This window comes from Alligator sinensis, unplaced genomic scaffold, assembly GCF_000455745.1.
Source record: "Alligator sinensis unplaced genomic scaffold, ASM45574v1 scaffold423_2, whole genome shotgun sequence".
In the NCBI taxonomy this organism is placed as follows: domain Eukaryota; kingdom Metazoa; phylum Chordata; order Crocodylia; family Alligatoridae; genus Alligator; species Alligator sinensis.
Window position 1 is genome coordinate 69,859 of NW_005843263.1, and position 16,732 is coordinate 86,590.

Sequence of the window (16,732 nt, forward strand, 5' to 3'; positions counted from 1 at the left end):
TCGGGCGGGCGGGTGGCTGGGTGGGTGGGTCTCTGCACGTTCCTCTCTAGTTGTGTGCTATCATGAAGCTCATCGTAGCCAAGGAGCGGTGTAAGTAAAGAGCTGCACTTCCTCCAGCAGCCCCTCCACACCTGCTGGTCTCTCCTTCTCCCCTGGTTTTGTCCCATTGAGTGGCTGCCTGCTTGTGGGGGGGATGCAAAGCACTTGTACACATGCCTGCAGGCTCCTGGATGTGGGTTGTGAAGTGCAGGGAGGAATTCACACTCGTGCATGCACACACAAGTCTGGATGCAGATGCACTCTCAAGTGCAGGGAGGAATGGACACACACGGATGTTGTCTGTGAAGTGCAGGGAGGCACACAGCAGCACACTTTTCTGAATGGTGTCTGTGAAGTGCAGGGAGCAACTGAGGTGGGAGCAAAGCACAAATTCTTCTAACTGTCAGGAAGTATTACTTACATGGCAAATTTTAGATCCTATTTAGAATGTATTCCTTGGGATTAGGGCAGACAAGGTTCCTTGGGTGGATTTGATATCTTTTATTAGACTTTGGGATTAGGCCTCTGCCTTGTGGGGGGCTGGTAAACTAACTGCTAAATTTACTCTTTTGGGGTTGTTTTCTTTTTTTTGGGGGGGGTTAAACCTGTATGTTTCAAGTGTGTGTTCTGAATGTAACCCTTATTGCATTTCTTAATAGCCTTTAATTGTTTTAATGGGTGTTATTTTAATATCTATGCTCCAATATGAAAGGGAGTCATTTGATAATTCGTGTTTTTCTTTTCATGTATAATAATCCAATTGTGAAATGTCATTATGAAGCAAACAGCTTTTTTTTTTTTTTTAACACCATACTTTCTGTAGGGGTTAGAATGGAGAGTTGTTAGCTTCATTCAGTTTCTGCTTTACATAGCATGTTTAAAGTTCAGCATATTCTTAGAGCAGAGCTTTCCAAACTTTTCATGTTGGTGATACACTTTTTAGACATGCATCATTTCACGACACAGTAATTCAGTTCCGGGGGAGGGGCCAAGGGAAGCAGGCGCGAGTAAGGGAGCTTCGCGGTGCCCTTCTGCAAAATTTTCTGCATTTCGCGCGACACACCTACACACTGCCGCCGACACACTAATGTGTCGCGGCACACAGTTTGGAAAGCTCTGTCTTAGAGGGTACTTGGAAATACTCACAAAAGGCTAATGCCAAATTATAATGACTAAAATAAGCACATAGTGGCTCTTGGATTTTGTTTGTCTAGTCCAGAAAATCTTTTCCAATATTGGAAATTTTACTGGTTTTTTTCCTTCCTTTTTTTGGAGGGGGGGCAGGGGGAGGAGAGAGAAAGGGAAGAACCTTCCCTTTACTTTGGAAGCAAAGGACTTTCAAGGATGACCTTGGAGACACTATTGGTTTTGTAAGTAGAGACACCTTGTACCTAACAAGGTATAATACAGCATTGTTTCTCAACATGTGGGTCATGACCCAAAAGTGGGTCACAAGAATATGTGAAAGGGTCACAAAAAAATTTAAAAAATGGATCAGCAAACCTTAAAAATGGATTCTCCTTTATACATGGGAGCCAGTGCACTAGGGAAAACTTGTTAAACTGTGATTTTTTTTTTTTCCCCTTGCAGGCTGGTAGAGTTCCAACCTGTGAGGGGCTGCTTGGGGGCTACATGTCCCTCACACCCTTTCCCACACACACCCTCTCCCACACACACTGGGGGCAAGGTGCAGCCAGTCAGAAGTGAGGGACACTGAGTTGGGACTGGCCATTGAAGTTTGCCATTGAAGTTAACAAATGGGTCCTGGCACGTACAAGTTTGAGAACCAGCCATTTCTTGTTCTCTGGTGAGGTCATGGTGGTGGTGGTGATTTCCCTGATTAAATTTATAATCGTTTCTTACCTGATGCAAAATGAAGATCTTAACAAAAAACAAAGCAACCCCCTTAGCATCCCCCTTACCAAACAACAAAAATGACCAAAAAATCTAGCTGTAAGAACAGAACAATCTTGAAGTAGAAAAACCTTTGAACTACATTTTAAAAGATTTACTAATCAGGAACCCTGTCCTCGCCCCATCCTATTTCCCTGAATAGTTTATTTTAATGTTAGACACTAAATATTGCATCTGATCTTTAGTGTAAATAGTTATTTAATGAATACAACACCTGTAGGCATTTATTCAAAGTTGGTACAGTAAAGTGCAGGTGAATAATGGCCAAATAATAGTCTCTGTTTTTGTCCAATTTAAAAATTATACTTAAGAATAACAAATCTAGTGTTATATTTGGTGTACAGTAAAATAAAAAGCCAGACGAGCACGCTTTCCGTGCTATTTTGATTTATATGTGATTAAGCAGAGTCAGCAACAAAGTGTCAGAAATCTTAAAAATATCTCTTGATTTTATGAAAAACAGATTGATAAGACTTCGAAGATGATGAGAATCTACACACAAAAATAGAGTAAGGAAAAATCATTTCTTTACCCTTTTTTTCTAAAGTAGAGCACAAACTTGTAGAAATAATCCTCCAGTAAAGATTATATATAAAAGCATTATAAAAAAACATAGTAATGTTGAATCAATCCAGCGTTGCCAGATCCTACTGCAAACATCAGTAAAAGGGGAAATAAGACTGATTCTAGTGAGACCTTTGCGAACTCCTATGCTGAATAGGTAAACAAATGAGTAGTTGAGTTTCTTTAATAATTGTGGAGATCTGGGGTTTTTAGAATTATTTGTACATCAGTGTGAGGAAAATTTTATATTTGATTATATTCTCCTACGAGTTTAATATTATTGATCATTTTAAAATGTTTGTAATACTTGCTAGATATCAAAGCTGGAGAAAATAATTAAGCACTGATAGGATTTCAGCAGGGTAGTGAAAAACCATCCTGTTTTTCTGGTTTTATATGGTGTTAAACACTGCCCATTGGGAAATACTTTATCTGTTAAGGTCTTATTGCAAAATGTAGGTGCCATGTGGCAACTGCATGAGATCTTTAGCATTGCTTACTGGTTTTGCTTTGTATGGTGTGACATTTAGTAATAACCCGGCAAGGAAAACCTGTTAAACTGCAGATGTAATTGTGTGTTAAATTAGAAGCATTCTTAGTTGGTATGCTGTTATAAGAGTGTGATAACAAAGATAGCCTGGGAATACAGAATTTTTAAAGGGGAGCTAAAAGACTACTGTTAAAGTTGCAGTATCTGCTTAATTTTAGCTCTGGGTTTGATTCTGTCTTTCTTTGAATTTTAAGAGGCATTTATTGCAGAGAGAGTGACAAATCGGGGCCAGTAGAGAATATGTACAGATTGGCCCGAAGATCTGGGCCTCATGGACAAGGCCTGGGCTCATGGTCTGCAAGGCCTGCCTGTACACTCTAGACTAAAATGCACGCACGTGCGCGCACCCCCCCCACCCCCCCAAACAAAAGGACTATTTACATATCTAGAGTTCTGCCTGTGGGGACACCCATGGGGGCCTCAGGGGTCGACCCACATGAAACAAAGTCCAAGGCCTCGGCCCGCTGGACGCGTCTCTGCAGCTTGAGCAGCCGGTGGTGTCACAGTGCAAGGAGCAGGCGTCCCTTTCTGTCTTTCTTCACTAAAAGTAATTTTAGCTTGTATGCAATGAAGTGTAGTTTCGCTTCAAATATCAAGCCACTTGTCTGGTACAGATCATTTGTGCAGATAGCTGGCTAACTTAGGCCTTAGTTCTGTTACTCTCTGGTTTTCCAAAAGGTTTCAAATTTTTAAACCAGATAACCACGGTGGCTTTTGCAGATCTTTTATAGCATCCATATTGTTCCTTGAGAAACCTATTCAGGTATATTTTGCAAGGCATGAAGTTGTGATGAACAGAAAGATAAAATTTTCACTCTTTGGTTAATAAATTCCTGTTTGGATGAGAAACTTAACCTCCTTCATCAGTCCATTTCAAAATAGAAGCTGGGCTACCACTTCACTAATAAAAATGAGTTTCATAGTGTTAGTTTGCATTGACGCTAGGGAAGAATCACGCTTAGCAGGACCTAAACTAGGCCATGTAGCCTAGCTTAGACAAATTTTGGGGGTCTTTAAATGAAAAGAGTTTTAAATTTTACCCCTAAATTAAATGCCAATTTTTACAGAACATATGTAACTTTAGGAGAACAATATTGATTAATAGGAGGGCAGTTGCAGTGTATACAAGTTATATATTTACTAAGTATTCCAAGATATAGCTTCATAATTATAGCAGGATATGTTAGATTGGCATGGTCGCTTACACCCATGGTGTTTATGTCCACATCATGCATCTTGTAATGTACTTCTAATCCCAAATGTTTTTTTTCTGCCTGAAATGCGAGATTTATCCTTCTGCAAAAACGTGACATCATCTTTTAGTGTGAAACGTCAGCAGCGTTAATTCTGTTTGTTGGATGAAATCAATAATATATTGTCCCTGTAGCTTCAGATGAAGAAACTAAGTAAATGGAGCATGATCACATACGAAGGCTTAAGAATACTTGCCTAAAAATGCTGCTGAAATTTCTTGTGATCTCAACCTGAAGAAAACACCTCTGGTACCAAACTGTTCCCTACCACTACACTAGAAAAATGTTTTAAATAATTATGAAAGAGTGCTGTTCAATAAGTGAGGAAGGACACAAGAGCATTCCTAGCATCCTGTGAGTTGAGATTAAATAACTTTCTTTCTAACAGTAGGATTTGGACATCATCAATAATAATTTAATATTAGATGCCTCATGACTTGAATGGACCCTCCTTACTTCCAATAGCTTAGGCAGATCCAGAGAATAGAATTCCCTGTTAAATCATCCCTACTTCTTGCAGTGCCTGTACGTTGGTTGGAAGTACTTTGCCCAAGTAAGCCACTATGGCTCTGCTTATCTTCAGAAATCACAGTTTGAGGAAATGTGGTTACAGTATGTTTGATTATTGCACCCAAACAAACACCTGTTTTCATGTTAAAGTAAACAAAATAAACTTTTGGGTGTGCTTTTCTAGATAAGAAGTAGATGCTTAATATAAGCCCTTACCAAGTTAATGTTCTGCTATGTGTTGTAGGATTACTTGAGAGGATTAACATATGGTTTTGCAACAAGTCTTGCATACATTCAAACTAAACATTGTTTGAGGCTATCCAGTATCCACCCCTGTCAGATGCTTTTTTAGAGAGAAGCTGCTAGGACACACAGTGAAATACTTGTATTTAAAACTTATTTTGGAGCACTTTTATTATAGATGCAAAAGTTGAAATAAGAGTGGCAATGCAGGCATTATTGCATCTAGGTTCTACTCTTTTTAAAGGAAGCATTTCCCAAAAACAAGGGAAATGTCACCCTACCATACTTATTTACTCTTCCTTTTCTCAGTTGTTGAGAAATAGCAGTGATAGCTGACAGTAAAACAAGAGGTTCTTTGACTGTCAGAGGATCGGGACTAAGCATCTTCAACACAGAAAGCCAGTTATGTTGCATACAACTGGTGGTGTTGTGGAAAAGGTAAATGCAGTTCTAGGATATACCAGGCAAGGTATTTCCAGTGGAGATAGGAAAGTGTGTGGGGTTTTTTTTGTTTTTTTTTTTAACATTGCATTTTACAAGGCATTGATATGAGCTCATCTGGAATGCGCTGTACAATTCTGGTTACTCGTTCTCAAGAAAAATGAACTTAAGATGAAACAAGTGCAGAGACAGACTACCAAGATGACCAAGAGAATGGAGAGCCTATTCATTTAAAGGAGGCTAAAAGTTTGGAGTGCTTAATGTAGCAAAACAAAGGCTGAAAAAGGATAGGATTGCTTTCTATAAATATACCAGAGCAGATAAATACTAGGAGAAGAGAAGAGTTACTAAAGTTCAGTGTTGACATGAGAACAAATGGATCTAAAGTTGAAATTAGGAAATCAGTGAGGCTCTGGAATAGTATTTCACAGAAGTAATAGGGGAAAAACTAAAATAGTTTCAAATTTGATCAGTTTATAAGAATAATTATATAATCTGGTTGCTAGTGATAACAGGACTTGGCTTGATGACCCATGAGTCATCAATTCCTATGTTTCCATGAGTTATGGTTCTGGTGGGACAGGGTATGTGTCCATGTTCCCTTCTGAACTCTTGATGGCTTTCTTCATAATTCTGGTTATAACACTGTGCAGTAATGTTTTCTTTGGTTCATGCTGTGTAAAGCGTGTGTGGAAACTGGGTGAGATGTGCTGTGAACTTTCCCCCAGATAGCACAGCTGTTAGCATGCATCACATTACCTAATTACGTAATCTTTTAGATACCTTTTATTTGCTTTCTAACATGCTTCTGCTTTGTGGTGTTGATTACCTGCAGGGATTTTTATCTTTTGTTAACAGAATCAAATCAGTAATTGGCACACTGTTTAAATGTGTGTAGAGTAATGCTGGAGAGTGTGTTACTTTTTCACAAGGAAAAAATTATGGTTGGGTATGTACATTTTGAGTTGCTCTTCACTGACTCTTTCATACATTTTGTTCCACTCGTTCCAAGTGTATCCAGTTCATTGTGGGGCTTTCTGTCTTGATGCTATGATTCCGAAGAGTATAAAATTGACAGTAATGCCCTGGCATCTAAACTACTGCAATGCAGTGCCATAGTAGGGTTGTCTTCCTCCTCCTTTCTCTAAGCCAGCACATCTGGTAATACTAATAGTTAAACTGCTTATTGGCTCTGCTGAGCAGAGAGAGATCCACTCCTAAAAAAAACTTATCATGTGGCTTTGCTTGCTGAAGGAGAGTTGCGCTTTTTAAGGTAGTTTAAAGAGTATAATGTCTCTGTAGGGATTCAGTGACTTTTTTATTTCTTATTTAGTAAATCACACCTATCGAGAATGGCAAGAAGTACCGAAATCAACAAAAAGGAAGATTTCTCTGCTTTTTAACTGTCTTGTTAAATTTTGGTAGCTCAAGTAACTTGATTTGAATTCAGATCATTCATGATTGGTTGTCAGAAAAAGTACTAGATCTAAATTGATCCAGCCATATTTCTTTTAAAGAGTAGCAGAACCGAAACCTACTGGCTGTTGTGTACACTAATTCTTTGTATACTGTCCACCAGTGGTTGTAACAGTGAGAGTATTAATATAGGATATTCAGAATCATGGCATTCATTAACCCTGCACATCAAGAAGACAATAGAAAGATTGCCAGCAACTGATCTGTGTGAGTACTTGTATCAAATATATGACTGGATGTAATGCTGATGTAGGAGTCTGAAGAGACATTGCAAACTTAATTTCAGATTTAACTTTTGCCAGTACAGTCTTCTAAATTCCTAACATCTTAAAAGTTAGCATTTTTTTTATTGCTAAAATCCTTACTTGGAACTCCATACATTCTTTCCAGATTTTTCTTCATGCTCTAATACAACTTTCATCTGTTTCGGGGAACATCTTGAAACGTTAGATCATAGGAAAGTAGGGTTGGAAGGGATCTCAGGAGGTCATTTAGTCCTGCCCCTTGCCCAAGGCAGGATCATCCCTGACTAAACCATCCCAGCTGTCTGTTCAGCTGCTCTTGAAAATTTCCTGGAGTAGAGATTCCACCACTTCTCTGGGTAACCTATTCCAGTGCTTGGCCACCCTTGTAGTCGGAAAGCTCCTCCTAATTTCCAACTTAAATTTCCTCCACTGCAGCTCGAGGCCATCGGTTCTAGTTGGGGGTGCACCGATGCAGATTTTTGCGGTTGATACCAATAGCCGATTTTTAAGGAGGCATAATGGCTGATACTGATCTGATTTCCGATGCAGCTGCGTGCAGCTGGTAAATCTGGTGTGGTGGAAGGGCAGGGGGGGGGAGATAGAGGCCTCTGCAGTGAGGAAGGGAGTGGGGCTGGTGCGGGGAAGGGCATGGGATGGAGCTGCGGCTCTGGTGGGGGGCTCTTGCTGCTGTCCGCACCCCGGGGGGGGACACACACGTGTGCCCCGGATCTGCATGGGTGTGGCAGGTTGCTACTATGCGCTGATTAGTCCTTGGTACTGGATTAAATGTTAGGATACCTGCTAATAACAGCAGTTGGATCATAAAACACCTGTCTAGATTTTCATGCACAACTCTTGCTGCATAATACTGAATTTGAAATTTAGGAAATTGTTGCAGTCATTATGTAAGAGTGGAAGAATTATTTGTTTCTTTATGAATGTGTACTATGATATTGTAACAAATTTGAAAGAATTTATATAAATACAAAAAGCTAAACTATTTTACTGCGACTTTTTTAAACTCTTAGAATATGCCTTCATACAATGCTGTTCAGACTTGGCTTTTGATAGCATATTTAGAGTTTGTTCTTCTCCTAATATGCACGTGCGCGCGCCCCCCCATCATGCTCACTAGGAGCTGGTGTATGAGAGATTTTTCTTCTGAGATGTAGGGCATAGATGGGTGAGTTGTTGATAGAGCAGTAACTTGCATCTGAATGTGCGTGTTTTTGCCTTTGCAGGGGGTCTCCTAATTTATTCTTTTTACTATGTGTGTATACTTCTATATGATGTGTTGCACGTGGTAGCACAGATGAAAATCTGAAACTAAAGAAGTTTCGTTATTGGTTTTAATAGTATTTAGAACGCATTAATTTAACTGAGTTTACCTGCATGGATATCTGTGCTAGTTAGTGCATAGTGTATGTTGTGCTAGTTAAGTTTATAATTTACCTGTATTCTATATTGCATAGGTTGATCATGGTGCTTTTTATGTTGTTCACCTAATTAGTTAACCAAATCACTCAGTGTGAATTTTTCTTGATGTGCCATGTCATTAAAGTTCTCTGCAATTTAAACAAAAATTAGTACAAATTAATAATGAGGTGAATGTCCTGAGCTTTACTGTGTTGTAGCACAGTGTAGCGTGGGCTATTACTATTTACACTGCCTTTCATAGAAATGTTAAATTTATGTGCTCAGGACCCTATGCTCAGGGATTTTTAGTTTTATTTTTTAAATAAACCAAAGTTCTAGATTTTTTGGTATACAACATCTTATATGGGAAGCTTTCATATACATCCACAGGACACAGCTTCCAGGAAAATCAGGCTCCACTGAAGAGTTTCCACAGCTTTGCATGTGGATTGAAGGGCAGTATCCAATTAGGCATATTTAATGGAACTACTATATCACATGCCATGAAGGTGAATTATTACTGTATAAAAATGCTTCCAAAAGTGGCTTTGTAGATTTTAAAGCTGTTAAAATTGTTGAGATTGGCTAAGTACAGACATTTGGGGAGGTTAAGTTGAGTCGAAAATGGCCACCTGATTTGACTTTACCTCATCCCGGTACTGACCTTACACTTACAGACTCAGTCTCAGTGATTGGCAGTCAGTCTAAACCTGTAACTGTACAGAAGTTCTATACATACAAACCAGTCTAAAAATTGCAGAACCCAGTTTAAGATAAACCGGGATCTGTGTAGTATCAAACTTATTTGACTTGCATCAAACCAGTGCATGGAACTTCTGTACATGTTCCCTGCACAGCCCTGGGGCTGGGAAAACCCAGCCACTGGCCCCAGCTCCAAGGCTGCTCTTTTTACTCCCGGCTCCCTGCCCCAGTCAGCTAGTCCTCTCAACCCCTATCCGACAAGCTGCTCTGGGTTCAGCTGCTTTTCCCAGCGTTAGCTACTGCTGGAGCTGAGCAAGTAAGTCCGGGTGGTGGGAGGGATGGAGGTGTAGGTTTGCTAGGAGGGGATCTCCTCCACCCCACCCATAGGTTTTGTTGCCAACCCCCACCCCCACCCCCCAATTGCCTGGCAGACCCCCGGTTCCCTCTAGCCTGTTAACCCCCTATCCTGACTTACCTGATATTGTGTAGCCATTTGGAACCAATTGAACCTCCCCCTAACATTCCCCGAATGTCTGTACTTGGCCATTAATTAGGTCATCTAGTCAGACAAAATGAAGTTCAGGCTGAGGTAGGCCATGACACCTTGATGAAAGTCTTGGGTTTTCTGTGTTTTACTAAAATCTGGATGCATAACATTGTTTCTGTATTTGCCCAAATGTCAGCAGTCGGTCACCTCTCTCCAAGCTTATCCCTGGTGTCTTGTCTGTCTAATGTGTGGTTCTTGGTGAGACATTAAGGTAGGGCTGATGTTGCTCATTAGATCATTTTGTTAGCTTAGGTCAGTTTACAGAGTTTGTCCTCATAGGTGTAGGACATTCACCAAGAAAAAAAAAAACCTGTTTGGACTGTTTCCACCCTCAGAGCGTGGGTCACCAGTGTTCTGGTTTAAGTCTAGAGAGAGCCACCATGACAACCATGAGACGTTCTGGTTGATGCAAGGAAAAATTTATAGAAATGCCTTGAGTAAGGAGTGTTACAGTTGCCTCGTTTGGTAGAAATGTGACTCGAAGGATTTAAAAACAGGGAGGGCATTGATACGTGAAAGGGAGCTGATACGAGTTTATTTGAAAGTTGATTGGGTTTCATGGACCGAATTTTATTAAATAAATGCGTTGGTTTCTGCATCTGCTTGAGGTGTGGGGTGTTCTTGATAGGGACGTTAGTTTGTAAGAAAAGGTGTAGAGATGTCAGGTGATTTGGGCTTGGAAGTAGAAACTTAACAGGCAAAGTGTGCCCTCACCAGTCACCACTATGTATAGAGAGAGGTGGCAGTTCTCCCAAAGCACAAAAATAACCATATTAAATGCTTAGTACTTACAAATGTGTTTTAGAGGGGTAACATGGAAATTCCTCTCCATAAATAAATAGGCATCTCCGCCAAATAGCTTCTTTTTTGCTGTTGAAAAAGCAAAGCTTTTATCATAAATGAGTATGCTGGAGGAGAAAGGCAAGATGAGCTACTATGGGAATAGTGTAATTTCCATTGTACCTATCGGCCCTGGTGTACACAATCTGTGCCCAGGAAGTTGGTGTGGAATAGATTTTTTAAAACACCGAAATAGCGTCACCAATTGTTTCTTCCTTTAAAGTCTTTAAATCTTCCACATTTAGTGAAGATATTGGAGGGGGAGGGTGTTGTTTTTTTCTTGTGTGTCAAGGGTGAAAAAAGTGCCATATCTGTATGTATACTGGGAGCACATCTTAATTCTTGTTGAAGGTAGATATGTGAGTAGACACTATTTTTGGGAAGTGATTTTTCTGAATAAAGAGCAGAATAAGACAAGGAGTAGAGGAACGGGTGACTTGGGAAACTTATTTTTTTTCTTGTTCCTTTTCCATTTTGCCTTCAACCAATTTTGAAAAGGATAAGACTCAAATTCAGTGTAACTGAATAAACGCTCTTTGTGAAGAGTTGATATCTGTAGTGCCAATAAAGAGATGTTTTCTTGCAAAAACATTTAATGATCTATTTCTTATGTTGGATTATATTCTTGTAAAACCAAAACAGTTTGTTTTTCTGTTTGCATGAAGGGTTGCTCAGTTTGCCTGAATTTTTGTTTGTAACTTGGAAAATTTATAAGGCCATATTCTTAGGTGCCAGTACCTGCAAATAGGTGGGCAGGTCACCAGTGATCCTTGTGCTCAAAACCTCAGTCGTGTAAATTTTGTTACCTTGAATTTCAATTCTGTTCTTGATTAACATAGTAAACCCATATATATTTATAGCAGCTTTTTCTTCTCCTCCTCCTCCCCTCAGCATTTCCGTGGTTTGGAATGGATATCGGTGGAACATTGGTTAAACTGGTCTACTTTGAACCAAAAGACATTACAGCAGAAGAAGAACAGGAAGAGGTGGAAAATCTGAAAAGCATTAGGAAGTACTTGACTTCCAATACAGCCTATGGTAAAACTGGCATTCGTGATGTCCATCTTGAACTGAAAAATTTGACTGTGTGTGGACGCAAAGGAAATCTGCACTTCATCCGTTTTCCCAGTTGTGCCATGCACAGGTTCATACAGATGGGTAGTGAAAAGAACTTCTCCAGTTTGCACACCACACTTTGTGCCACGGGCGGTGGGGCTTACAAGTTTGAAGAGGACTTCAGAATGGTATGTAAAAGATTCAGTTTTTTTCAGTGAGGATAATGTATATGAAAGAAAATTTGCATTTATAAAAAATTACAATAAACCAGTTCAAAACTGGAGACACTGATTTCAGAATTGCTACCTGGAGAGAGCACTCTTTAGGATAAGAAAAGAGGAAGGTGGTATTTCTATCCTATTTTTCCTGATAATAGCTTCACTATGTTGAATATATTTTAGTTTTGATATTCAGGAAATTGTTATAGTCATTGCATGCAGCTCATAACCAGTTAATATGTTGCGTCAGACTCCTAAAATGGTGCTCAGAGTGCAGGACAAGCTTCTGTTGTAAGACCATCTCAAACTAAGCTTGTAAAGAAGCAAAGGACTATTCACAAATATGTCCATTTCAGTGTAGCCCCTTTTCCTGAGACTTACTCAGGACAGGAGAAAAATGGGATTTGTTAGCCTTCCTAGAAGTACAACAAAAACCCCAGCTTTCCTTGACTAAGTGGGAGAAGAAGTTAGTAAATAAATAACCCTTTCAAGGAGCCCTCTCTCTGAGGTTGAGAGAACTCGAACTCCAGTACTCCTGCTCATCAGTCTGATGCAGAGAGAGAGAGAAGAAATTTCCTAGGAAACTAGGTCCCAAACCTTTGCTTGGAATTCCACCCAGAAACCAGTGAGATCCTGAGACACCAGTCTAAGGATACGCAAACACTGCATATTCTCATTCCAGAATAACAAGGCTTTAAGGTCCTCCTGATTTTATTATGTTCAAATTTTAGGGTCTTATCTTCTAGGCTTAGTTGGATGATATTTTCTAACATGTTTCCACATGTCAAAGTTAGACTGACCATTCTGTAATCTTTGCATCTTCAGTCTTCCTTTTTTTAAAAAAAAAGTAAGTATCCATACTTGTATTTTTCATTTGTCATTGAGCAAGATCCCATAGTTCTCAAAGATGATAACCAGTGGTTCTGTGATTACTGTACATCAGCCAGTTCCTTGAGTACTTTAATCTCTAACTTGTTTCCATACTGTAGGCTGCTGTATCTCCTCCCCTGTCCCTGCTGCTAACTGCCTTTTATCTGAAAATTGACCTTTTTGTGAGCAGTGAAGTAAAAAAGGCATTAAACAGACCTCTATACCATCCATTCAATTTAGTGTTCACATTTAGTAAGGGGCCTTGCACTTTTTGGTCTTCCTGTTACTTCCAGTATACAAGGTTTTTTTTCTTTTATATTCCTTGGTATCCCTCTCCTAATTTGTGCATTACTAATTTGTTTATACTTGTATTCAAATACTCATCCTTAAGCAGTTTGTCTCTATTTCCAATTTATGTAAGATTCCTAATGTATGTTATGATGGTAGCTACCTAGTCCTGTGATTTCAGTCATGCTGGATGATTGATATTCACTTCTTCTGAAGAGAGTTAGCACTTGATCATGTGGTTCACTTCATTGGTCTTTCACATGTGGAAGCTGCTTTGTAAGGGTGGGGGAATGGTACTGCTTTGTGATGAGCACTGGGCTTGAGTAGGCAAAGAGTGGGGAAATATACCTTTTAGTTTTGTTACAGTGAATGTTTGTTTTTGTAGTAGGAAACTACAGGTACAGCAAGCAGTGATTCTATTTAGTAACTTAAACTAAGTTAGGAAAAGTAGTATACCATTACAACTGGTTTTTTGTTGTTTTTTTTTCTGGGACCAGAAAAGGAATGCTTCTGTGAAGCTATCTGTCACATTTGTCAAATCTTGGATAGCTGCTTAAAGGAATATCGGACCAGTCTGCAATGAAGTTAAACACTACATTTTTTTGTAATGTACTAGTGCCTAAGGTCATTGGCCTATTGTGCTATTACTGGATAAGAACTCAGTAGTTAGATGGCCCTTTGGTTTATGCAGGTGAGACAGAGAAGTGGGAGGGAAACAAGCATGTAGAGAAAGGGAGAGTAATTTACCCCAAGATCACATAAACTGTTAGCAAAGTTGGGAATAATTTGAATTGCATCCACTACCCGACCCTGGATTGCAGAATATTTAAGAACAACACTTGCCTGTCTTAATTTTTCTAATGAGTAATTAAAATAGGTAAAATACCTATTTCAGCAGAGCATGATTGTTTTAGGTTGACTATTACTCCTTGCAGTGTAGCCGTCAACTGGCTTTGCTAGTGGTATCAGTCTAGTTGCAACAGCACAGAGGTTTGGGGGTGCTAACAGCCTGAGTACTTATCCAGCTTTTCAAGTGAGTTTTACAGTTAGCACTGAGCCTCAGGCTGTTTGCAGCTGTGGTGCTGGTTGTATGCGAGTGAACTAAAGCCTGGTGTGGGTATGTCTGCATTACAGCTGTGATCTACAGTGTAGGTGTTCCCAAAGTAGATCCTTTTTGATACCTAATCTACCACCTTTCTAGATCCATATTTTCTTCTCCAAGCAAAACATTACTGTTTCATAAGCAAGCAGTAGTCATTCAGTACTAAGAAGATAAGAAAAACTGTTTCATTAACCCAAGTTAACTTACTTCATGTCTGCCATTTACTACTACTATCTGGCTGCCAGTTTCATTTATCAATATAAAATCTTTCCTTGTTGCTTTCCAGTTCTTCTGTTCTGACTTCCCCAGACACTCTTGCTATTTGGCTCTGTCACTGTTCATTGCCTTTCCAGTTCTGGTGGACTCTATACCTTGGCTTAACTGTTGTGTTTTTAATGCTGTAAGCAACAGGAGAGAAGTATTCTGGAGCCTTCTCTTGGTTAAACATCTCTAGAAATTGAGTCTTGGACTCTGCTGTGTCTTATAGCAAACATTACTGTTTGAAGACTTGCATGTGTTGATAGTTACTATAAAAGTCAGCAACTGCTGGATACCTAGATGTTTGGCTGACCACTAGTGATCCTTGGACTGTAATTTGTCTATCTTTATTTCTTGCACGTACTTTATGATGTTTTAATGTGAGTGTAGGCATATAGGATAGGAAGGTATCTCCTGGCTCATGAAGTCCAGTCTGGCTGTTACAGGCACCAGATTCCTTTCCCTGCACTAATCAAATGCTAAATTACTTACAATTTATTACTTAAAAATAAAAAATAAAATCCTGTATATAATCATGCTGGGAAAGGCATTAGCAACCCATAGCCCATGAACTGGATCTAACCCACTGAGCCATGGGGCTTTGTCCATATGGTGGTCAGGCAGTGGAAAGAAGCAACAGGTGTGGCACCTGGGGCGGGTCTGGTAAGTGCAGCACACGGATTGACAGAAATTTAGGGCTGGAAGGGACCAAGTGCAGCCCAGTTGGAAATAGCCGGTGCTTGGAGCTAAGCTTTATTAAAGTGCCTCCGTCTGCTTCAAAGTATTGCTCACCCATATACAAGGTTGTATGAGGTCTTTAGCAAATTGTAGAAATATCCTTTTATTTTTCATAAAATCAGCAACAGGATGCTTAATATGACTGCATGTATGCAGAATTTTGGAGTTGTGTATATTGATTGCCAACTTTTTGTTTAGCCTGTAGCCTCTGTTTGTATTTTTTTTCCTGTAACATTTCAAAATACTTCTTCTCCTTTGCAATTGTGTAGCTGTAATGGAAAAATGGCTGCCTTATATTTTTTTGTTTTCCTGTTCTCCAAGGAGCAGTGTTATTGCAATATTATAGCTTCATTCTTTTATTCCCTTTAAAAAAACACTTACTTGGTTTCAAAATATGGCTTTGAGTCGGTTCTAACTATTTTCTGTGGATGTGATCTTCTAGTTTTTATCCCTTTCCATTCTCTCTTCTCAGACATCAGTGTTTTAGTTTTCCATGTCTCTTTGGTCCTTCTCTTATTCTGCCTTTTCTTTCAGCACTTGAAATGTGTTGCTTCCCTGCCAGTAATGAGTTCAAGCACTTTTCTTTCCCTTTTATTCACAGGGAACAAAGTATGAGATTCAGTGAAAGTAATGCAGAACCAAGGTCTTGCAAAAACTGCATGTTTGTACATTTTTCTGCAACACTTAGTTCACTTGTCAACTGACTCTACACTAAAATGGATGGGAAAACGCATAGTTTATCTAAAAGCAATCTAGTTGCACCACACTTCATACATGGCAGAGATCTTTCCTGTTTCAGGGTTTCAGCAGTAAGCTTTCAGAATTGCTAAGCATCTTCCATTCCAAATAAAGTCAGTGGAAACTGCATGCTCATCTTCATCTCTCAAAATGCGTAACTCCCTTGGTGTGACGAACAGTTTGTGACAACTGACTGGATTTGGCTGTGTAGCCTGCCTCTTGTGACCTGGGACATGGTGAAAGAAAGGGATACAAAATGGGGACCATTCTGTGATTACAGGCAATAATGATTGGTAGTCCAAGTCTGCCAGACTTGGACATAGAGCTCTTAGCAGTTCAACAATTTTCCCTCACTGTTCTAAGATGTGACTGCACTGACTAGTCTCTTAAACCTGTTTGTGTGGTCTAGCAGTTCTGATATTCAATGATGACCATAAATAATAAGAAGAATAAGACTGTTCCTAACCCGGCCTAGTTTCCTTTGAATGAATGTTGTTATTGTACAGTTAGTTGCCTTTACTCATGTTGCTCATCTGCTGGATATCAGAACAGCATCTCTTCCATAGTTTGTCACAGATTTCTGACTCATCTAGTCTGTGTTAAGTTTCCCTCTTCAGTAAATGGGGTAGTGAGTTCTGTAAAAGGCTAAGGAGGATGTGGGATTCTTTGCTTGCTCACCCGAAATAAACATGATCCTCAAAGTTTTTTGTACTTTTTCCTGCTG

General features: G+C 39.5%; 1 protein-coding gene across 4 annotated transcripts in view; it reads left to right on the forward strand.

Moving 5' to 3' along the window:
- Positions 1–15: 15 nt before the first annotated feature.
- LOC102375189 (pantothenate kinase 1) overlaps positions 16–16,732 on the forward strand; it is a 39,860-nt gene continuing 23,143 nt past the window's right edge. For all 4 annotated transcript variants that reach the window (XM_025194617.1, XM_025194619.1, XM_006038139.3 and 1 more), the window contains exons 1-2: positions 16–90; positions 11,632–11,984. In XM_025194617.1, coding sequence (XP_025050402.1) covers positions 63–90; positions 11,632–11,984 — 381 coding nt within the window. In that variant the 5' untranslated portion in view covers positions 16–62. The remainder of the gene's footprint in view (positions 91–11,631; positions 11,985–16,732) is intronic.